Genomic DNA, 9,654 nt, shown 5'->3' with positions numbered 1-9,654 from the left:
CATAATCTTTGGGAATGTTCTTAGAAATTTTTGATTCGCAGAATTTATACAATTCTATGTTTGGATAAATTTAAACATTTTCAGGAATGTTGAGTATTCTTTTCTGAGAATCTTATCTTCCTATATTTGGTTTAAATGTAACATTTTTAGGAATTCATGTTCTTTTTCCAAAATTACCCTTATTTAATTTTTTATTTAAAAATAATAAATTTCTTCTACTATATAAAAATATTGGGACCCATAATATCTTTAGAAAATAAAAAAATATTATTTTTTTACACATTATGTATATATATACATAATATATATGTTTGTATGAATATCTACTTAATATATATAATATATTTGTATAAGGTTATAAAAGGGTCAGGGGTGTGTTAGTCTTTTTATATGTTAAAAACATTCCCAAGTTCATGGGAAACTTGGATTCTCAAACCTCCTATGAAAATCTTTTTGTGAAAAAGTTGCTTAAAAATCATTCCCGGGAATCCTATTTCCCATGATTCTTTTTATAACAAAGTTGTACCAAACATGAGAATACAGATTTCTAACATAACATTTCCAGGAATATTAAAATTTCTCCTGTACCAAACGCCCCCTTAAGGTTAGTAAATGAACATTGTTTTTAATATACTTATTATATAGTATCTTTAGTTTTTAAATAATTTTATTGGTTAAGAAAATTATTATAAAATACAATACATTTATTATAAAATAATAAAAGTGTTCTAAAACCAAAAATAATATGTAAAAACTATATTTTATCTAAAAATAAGATAAAATTATTACACCTTGATCAGTATTTTCAGAACAATAGTTAGCATTACTTTATTTTTATCGATAATGCTAAGCAATAGTTAAAATGTAGTAATGCACCTTATCTTCGTATGAATGTGTACGTGCATATTTCACTTTAAATTTCAAAAATATATTAGTTAATAAAATGATACAAAATATAATGTATTTATTACCGCTCAATGAGAGTATTTTTGAGTTAAAAAAAAGTGTAATAAATATGATTTTTTTGAAAACAAAGTTTACTTAATGCATATTAATCGTTGTCTAATCATCATATGCACCATCCCATGTCCTTATATGCTTCTACCATTAGATTTGTCGCCTTACAATCGTCATTTTTGTTTTTACCATCATAAACTTTCTTTCACTATCTCTAATATTATCAGTGACGATCATTTTTTGTCTCTAAAAATCTAATTTTTTGACCACCACGAGCAAGTATTTTGAATTATTTAAATGAATTTAACAAAATATTTACATTTATATCTACAACTAAGTGCAAAAGTTTAAATTTAAAATTATTACATTAAAATTTAAATTAATTGAAACAATATATGATATTTAGTTATTTGAATGTAAATTTTTCAATAATATTATCTTAAATTAATCTATCCGAAATATCTATCTATCTATATACTATTTACTAAATTTGTTTCACTTGCATGGAGAAATTGTCACGTGGCAACTCTTTATTAGCTTCCTTTTTGGCTAAACTTTGTTATTTTTATTTTTTCATGTTCTATTTATATTGCATTTATAATAAAAAAAACTATTTAAAATTTAAGTATATTTTTCTAAAAGATATCAGTTCAAAATAATATAATATAATATTTCTTATTTAAAATTATTCCACTTGAAAATATTACATCTCAAACTGAATAGTTTTGATAAATGAGTTTGAAATTTAATATTTCAAATATGATAAAAAAAAATGTATTTCAAATTAAAATATTCTAAGTTATATCATTTAAAATTAACATATCCAAATATTATATAATAATTTGAGATTATTTAGTATTTGAATAAATGAATTTAAAATTTAATTGAAATACTCGTGTTTGAAATTATTTCATTTGAATTTCTTTTTGAGTATTCCAAATTATCTGAATTAATTTAACCTATTCAAATACATTAAATAAGTGTAAATATGGGTAAAATTTCTTTATTTTGTTATGTTTTTGGTTTATCCCATACTTGGTATGTTCTGCATATTTTAATTTTTTTTGTTTGGAAAATGGATTGAATTTTCATTATAAGAACAAGTAAAATAAAATAATCTCTGAAATTACAATTCAAAAAAAAATAAAAAACCTTTCATCAAAATTTTTCACCAAAAACTTTGATTGAAATTACAATTTCTATGCATTTTTTATTCTAAACACAAGGGTTCATTAAATATTTGAAATTGAAATTTTAATTTAGAATTTTTAAGGTTTTACATATGCGATGCAAAGAAAACAAATGCTCTTATTGCATTGCTTTTAAGTTAAAGGTATCAAACAAGTCGAGTTCTCAGTCTCTTAGCTTAACGAGACACAATCTTATTATTATTGTAATAAACAGGTTGTGTTAACACAATTCAATAATATAGATTTGTGGTTTTCAGGCCATAACTCAAGTGGTTAAATCACGAAAAGTTAAGATTCACATTTGTAGATCGTGGGTTCAAGTTTTTGCCCTACTTAGTGTGACAAATCTCTACTTGTAATTTATCTTATCTGTTGAAATCGAGAATAAAAATGATGAGAAACTGTGCAAGAACGATGATTCCAATAATATTAATATAAATTTGTGCTGAGATAGGAGTTGTAACCCTTGATCCAACATGGTATGATCAATCATTTTGGCATAGTTGACATGACATGCTCGTGGGCCAACTTGTGACATGGCCACCATGATCCATTGGGCCTGTTTGAAGAAAATTTTTATAAAAATTACAAAAAAAAAATATTCTTTATAATAATTTAAGTTATTTACTTATTTGATCATCACTCATTAGAGCATTACAGACTAATCTCATGAATAATATTATAATTAATTGTAATAAATATAAGTTATACTTTTAAAATTATAAGTTCAATTTAAGGACTTAAAAACATCATCTTGTGAGCTCAAGGTTGTGAGTCTAAATGCTAATTTCATTAATATTTGGCTGATTTTATATTATACAATTTATAAGTTTAACTAAGAGAAGTTCAGGTAAAAGATAAGTCTTTCTCGTATTGAAAAAAATAAACATATTATAACTTTTTAAAATTCTAGGTGGTCTTTAATCAATTTACCATTACTAAGAGGACATTGGACACCACTACAAGAATTGTTGCTTAGAAAAATAATTCAAGAGGAGGGTTGAATTAGGTTTTTAAGTTTAAGATGATTTTTACCAAGTTATTGACTTTTAAAACAAGTTTAGTGTTTGATTTGTTGATAAATAGATAGCTTCAATAATTTCAACAATCAAACACAATTAATACAAAAAAATTATAAAGGTTCAGTTTTATGAGCTTACACCTTCTCTCTTAAAATTTAAAAATTTAAAGATTTTACTAAAATAGAATAAATAACCTTAACTTTTATATATGAGTTAGAATCTCAATTACAGTATAATCTTGCCAATAAGATCACACTTATATAGCAATTTAAATTCCTCACAAATGAAGATTACCTCACATGCAAGTAAGTAAATTATAAATGACGATGAGTGACTTACAACTCTTTAATCTTGAAACAAAGAAGAAGAATTTTGCCGTCCCAAATTTTGTACACTCGAATGCATTGATTACCTTCAGCTTTTAAGTGCACAAAAAACTCAGTAACTGAGTTCACATGCTAAAATGTGAGTTGCTTTAAAGTCATTAAGGGCTTAAGCATTGTGTCGGACTTTATTTTTTTTGTCATATGGATCGGGCTGACACAAACCATTTTTAAAAAGGGTTAAACTCGGCTTGCCTCACCAAAAGAAAGGGCCAAGTGGGTGCGGCCCGACCCAACCCACATATTTGACGCCTCTACTTTGAGGGCAATATTTAAGGTGAAAAAAATGCACATTGCTTTTTTTTATTTTTAGCTTTAAAATAATTTTATTAGTTAATAAAATATTTTAAAATACTATATATTTATCAGCAGTCAAAACGAGTGTTCTCAAATTAAAAATAAGATGCAATAAATACTACTTGTTTGGCGTGAAATAATTTTATTAGTTGATAAAATATTTCAAAATATAATTTATTTATCACCGATTGATATAAAGGTTTCAAAAGTAAAAATAATATATAATAAATATTTATTATATATTATGATGGTGGTTAGTACAATTATGATGGTGGTTATTGTAATTAATGCTGTTATAATGGTTGGTTTCTTAATTGGAATTTGGAATAAAAATTGTACGTCTAGAAGTACTTTTCAAATGTTTAAAAGTAAAAACAAATACTCAGCTCAAGTCCGCTTTTATATTTCTTTCCATAATAATGAAAAATTTGAAAACGAAATCCCTAATCCCTACAAAAATTACTTAATATTTGTCACTACATTTATTTTACATTAAATCTACTATTGAATCTTTAAGACACTTTCCAAATATAAAGATAAAAGTGTGGGTAAAGATGTAAATAAAAAAAATATCTAAATGGCTTTACACTAAATTCGGAATGAAATTAAGACATTGGTAATGGAATGATAATTAGAATGGAGGGAGACTGCTTGATGTTGAATCCATTTCCATCTAAAATCAAAAGCTTAGGCCTTATTTTGTTATTTTCAGACCTTTTTCACTTTTTAATTTTTAGTTTTTTATAATAATAAAAACGTATTTATTTTTATATTTTAAAAATATATTTTCAGAAATAAGAAAAAAATTTGTTAAAAAAAATTAAAATAATAAAAAAAGTATTTTAACTATTTTTATCACAAACATGCTCAAAATTTTTAAAATATCAAAAATATTATAAAATAAATAAATTTTTAGCAATTTCAAAACAGACATTCAAAATATAAATCTAAAATGAATTCAAAAATCAAAACTAAAACACAAAAAAAATATTCCCATAATTTTTGTTTTTGTTTAGATGAGAACGGGAGATAATGGACATAATAGAAATCGATAGAAAATCATTTAAAGCATGTCTTGTTAATGAACATAAATGAATCAAGTAAGAACATTATGAAGTAAAAATATATCGAAATTTATAGAGGTTCGATATCAAAAGTCTAGACACTCTTTCTTCAAGTTGAATTTTAAAAATTTTACTATAAATTGATAATAATAATAACCATATATTTTGTTTAGTAGATAGAATCTCATCTCATTACAGATTTCTTTTGTTAATAAAAAAATCCTTATATCAAGTTAAATCCCTCATAAAATACAAGTAACTTAAAACATAATAAATGACTTAGAGGCTTTTACAATGATCAAAAGATGAAGGAATAAACATCAACGGCATATATATAGCTCAATTGAATAGTTGAATGTTTGCACACTTTCAGTCTTAATACATGATAACTTACTTAGAATAAAAAAATTAAATTCTAAGTCGTGGACCTAACAAAATGAGACCCCTCATACAAATGAATGTTTCAGCACCTTCAGCCTTCATACATCATACATATATACCTGCGAATTTTTAAATTCTAGCTTGTCCTTATTCAATCATTAATTTATTATTATTATTATAGAAAAATTAGAAGATAGTTTGCAACCAGAAAACCAAGAGAATTACTTACTGCACCTGGCTGGCTAACCGCATACTTAGAATAGAATCGTTTACACGTCCTTTGGTTTCCAATTTCCATCGACCAGACAGACAGACAGACAGACCAGTTCAACTCTCGTAACTAATATTACAAACTGTAAGCACTGCAGAGAGAATTGCCATTTGCCAAACAACAACCCCACTCGTATCCTTTCCGTTCCACCACTGGCTAGCCTGCTGCTCTCTGTTGTTTTTATTTAAGGCGACAAGTGAATGAAGTCATTGTCTAATTAATTAACTCTTCCTCAAACCAAAATTGTTAGGTGAAGTGATATTATGATAGCCATGTTATAAAAATAAATTAAAATTAACCATGTCAACCTTAATATTGGAATAATTTTAGTACATTATGAATGGCAAAATTTCTATTGTACCCTTTTACTGAGTTGGGTTTAGTACGTAATTATAATAATGATTGTGAAAATAAATGTAAGGTTAGGATATCAGACGCTATATAATTGTTTTAAAAATAATTTTTTATTTACTAATAATAATAGCAACATAGCCCATCAGGACGCGAGACAAACGTGCTTTCGAATTTAATATGATTTTTACAGCCGCGTAGGCGACGCGACTCAAAATCACGTGGAACGGGGACTGGCTCGTAATTTAAGTGAAAAGGAGGGCCAATCCCATCGGAGGCGGGCAAAAACGTAACAGGGGGTAGCAAGTCGGGACGTTTCAAACTTTCCTTCCGGAGTTTCCTCTCTCCTCAGATCACTCGCGGAAAAACCCTCTCTCTCTCTCTCCCCTTCAAATACGCCACCGATCTCACCATTTTCAGCCTCCGATCCCTTCTCCCACCACAATCCCTTCTACCCACTTTCACTCTCTCTCCAAACCCGCGATTTTTGCTTCTCTTTTCAGCTTTATTCGAACTGTTCATCTCCTGTTGTGGCCGCAACGTTTTCTGGGTCGGTTCTGAGGATTTGGTTAGGTTTTCTGCCGAATTCAGATACCCATCTCTGATTTTTTTTTTTTTTGTTTTCTGGTTTGGCTCCGAAATTTAGTTAACTGAATATTTCTGGGTTGTTTTGTATTTTTTGGGGTGTTTCTAGGTTTGTTCTGAGGTTGTCTTCTCGTAATGGGTGGTTGGAGAGGGCAAAGGAATGAGAATTATGATCAGGGAGTTACCAGAACAAGATCACAGAACAGAAGGCCGCCTCTTGGTATGTAGATTTTCTGTTTGATTTTTTCTCCATTGTTTGATTTGTTATCAAGTTGATTCTTGATAATTCGTTTTGTGGTAGGCTGCAATTGTTTTTTTGTTTTGTTTTTGGGGATCTTTTGTGAAGGCTTTGTTTTGGTGATCATGAAGCCTGCTGTCTTTTCTCTAGGTTGGGCAATTTTGGCTCTTGGTATTTAGGGGTAAAAAAATTGTCTTATTTTGTAGCTTGATATTAGAAGGGTTTTAAATATATGCTCTGTTAGTTCTTGAAATTAGCTTAGTTTTTTAGGTTTTAAAAAACTGCGTTTGTGCTTGTAGTTTGAGCGAGTTTTGTTGCTTGAATTTCTCTCAGGTGAATGGGGCATGAGGACATTATCAATTGTAAAGTTTCTTTCACATGCTTGAATCCTAGCATCACTGACTAGCTAGTCTAACTTTCTTTTTTTGGTTTTTCTTTGCGTGTGAATAGGCTAGTTATATCTCGTGGCTAGCTGAAGTGGTTTTCTGGGGGTTTTCTGTTCTCGTCACCATACTGCTGTTGAGAATATTTGAAAATTGATGTTTGACATCATGTAGTTTGTATGTCTTGTCTAAAATTTTCTGATTGAGATTTCCCAGTTATGGAAATTTTTATGGTTTGGGGTATTCTCCTACCATAGACCATTGCACAGGTAATTTGAATCTCTTAACTGGCAAGTTTTCCATTTCTGGTCCTGTACCCCAATTATGAGAAGCATTTGGTTTCTTTATACCCAAAATCTTGTTTAATGCCCCGTGGAGAACGGCAAATAGGAATCATTGTAGAACTGTTGGGAAGCAACAGCACGTGAGTTGAACTAAAAAAAAGAAGGGCCTTTTTGAGGGGGCTTTTCATTTTCTCTTAAGTCAGGAAACAAACATCGTGTTAGCTTATTTGTTGGTAGTGTCATTGTAAGCAACAAATATAATGCACGAGAATAGTGGAAAATAAATAAATACATTCTTAGCCAGTTTTTGATGTTGCAAATTCAAGCACAAATCTCAGATGCCATGACATTCTTCTGCTCCATTCCTCTATTTTTTTTCTTTCTTTCTTTTTTTCTCTTTATGAGATTGTTCATTTCAGCTTAAAGGTGATATGACTGCAGCAAAAAAGGTGGGAAGCCTAATAGATATGATTGAATTTGTGAAAATCAGGACACATTTGTTATTGGTCTGTCCATAAGCAGTAGGTTTCTTTTACAGCTGGGGAAACAATTATCCAAATCCTGCAATCAAGACATGCCTTATTTCAGATGTTGCCCTTTCAGTACCTTTTGTTAATTTCTGGTTATGTTTTCTGCTAACTCCCATCATGGAACTTCTATTGCTTTCCATCTTTTATTCCATCTAATATTGCAGGAGTTGTTTCTTATTTTATATCCCTGCCTGGCAGTTTCCATCTTTAGGCTTTTATTTCTATTTTTTATCTTGTTTTGCAAAGCGGGGATCTCATGCACTGGGTGTGCCCTTTTTTTAATGGCATTTGACACTTCAATATTTTTCTTTTAGGTAGTTGGCAGCCTACTGTGCCTTCATGGGAAAAGCAATTTTGTATTGTGGTTGGTGCAGTTCCATGGCGAAAGGTCATAGAGACCAAGAAGCTTTTACATCTATATGATAATGTGCTAAAATGGAATGACTCTGCTGGTGAAGAGGCATTCCATAATGCGAAGACCCGTTATTGGGAAGCAATAAATGGGCTTCCTTGTGACATATCATTACCTGATCCTGATATTTATATTGATAAGATAGACTGGAACTCTGAGATTGATCCTGAGCTCATATTGGACTTGGACCGTGATTCTGTGGTACCTGATGGCCAAGAAAAAGGTGAGCAGGTAGTGATTCTTGGCGATTCTCTCATCCCAAACCAGCTGTTCTCTTCCACCGGCTGGGGAGATGCAGAATGGGATTTAAAGCAGCCAACTAATTTATTGTTGGAAAAGAAAGGAAATCCATGGGAACCCAACTGTGCACAGGCTAATGCAGCCCCTGGGGAAAACGGATGGGGTGAAGTTTGCGATGATTCACAGTGCAGAAATCTGAGTGATGGAGCCATGAAAAATGGTGGATGGACAGACAGTTGGAACAACTCCCAGGGCTGGAATCAGTACGGCAACAATTACGATAGGTCTGATAATTTGAAATATGGGAGAGATACCAGTGTTTGGCAACAGTGGGCTCCAAGTACCAGGAACGGGAGGAACACTGGCGTGTACATGTCAAGATACAAAACTTCGCGGTTTCCCCATGATGACCATCTAACAAACCCGGGTTGGAGAAACGGCAGGGGAAGGAAAAGGGTAAATTTTGCTCATGAACCAGTCATGTACCAGGAATAGATCGATGGAGGCAATGGAACTTGGCCAAGGAAAACGAGCAGTGGAGGTGCGAGACACACCACCGGTTGCTCGACTGTTTGTGAAGTAAATATATGAGTTTTGGTTGACATTCTAGTATATGAGAATAATACTGAATGCATCAGAATGAGTGGTACATAGTAGCCGTCTCAACAGCTTGTTTTGTGTTTGGTTGTGCTTAGATTTTGTAGTTTCCTTAGGCAGAGTTGCCTCCTCTGAGATTTTGATAAGGTTTTGTAGTGTCCGAGGAGGATGGATGATGTATTTTGTCGGGTGATATGATATGTGTGTTTTTGTATTGGGTTAGTGGCCCAAGTAGATTGGCAATAATAATAATCTCTGTTCTTTCAGCTGATTAGGCTTGTACATGCTTTTGTTGGAAAAATGAATACTCCCAATTATTTAGTCAAAATTGTTAGTCCTGATGGGGAAATATCTAATATATTTTGTATTGATTTGAACAATTGTGATCCTTAAAAATTAATATAAGGATGAATTAGGCATTTATTTGCGTAAGATAATCAATTTTGATTAAATGTCATTATTCATATTA

At 30.6% G+C, this 9,654-nt stretch overlaps 1 protein-coding gene across 3 annotated transcripts; it reads left to right on the top strand.

Moving 5' to 3' along the window:
- Positions 1–6,193: 6,193 nt before the first annotated feature.
- Positions 6,194–9,451, top strand: LOC127791193 (uncharacterized). Of its 3 annotated transcripts, none has more exons than XM_052321033.1 (3): positions 6,194–6,466; positions 6,611–6,721; positions 8,251–9,451. In XM_052321033.1, the coding sequence occupies exons 2-3, from the start codon at positions 6,637–6,639 to the stop codon at positions 9,081–9,083; spliced, it is 918 nt and encodes a 305-aa protein (XP_052176993.1). In that variant the 5' UTR covers positions 6,194–6,466; positions 6,611–6,636; the 3' UTR covers positions 9,084–9,451. The 3 variants fall into 3 exon arrangements, with proteins under 3 accessions (XP_052176993.1, XP_052176991.1, XP_052176992.1); XM_052321031.1 differs by having other exon boundaries at positions 6,195–6,484; XM_052321032.1 differs by having other exon boundaries at positions 6,195–6,489.
- The last annotated feature ends 203 nt before the right edge of the window (positions 9,452–9,654 follow it).

This window comes from Diospyros lotus, chromosome 14 (genome assembly GCF_014633365.1).
Source record: "Diospyros lotus cultivar Yz01 chromosome 14, ASM1463336v1, whole genome shotgun sequence".
In the NCBI taxonomy this organism is placed as follows: Eukaryota; Viridiplantae; Streptophyta; class Magnoliopsida; order Ericales; family Ebenaceae; genus Diospyros; species Diospyros lotus.
Note: the sequence above shows the minus strand (reverse complement) of the source record. Positions and strands in the feature narration are given on the sequence as shown.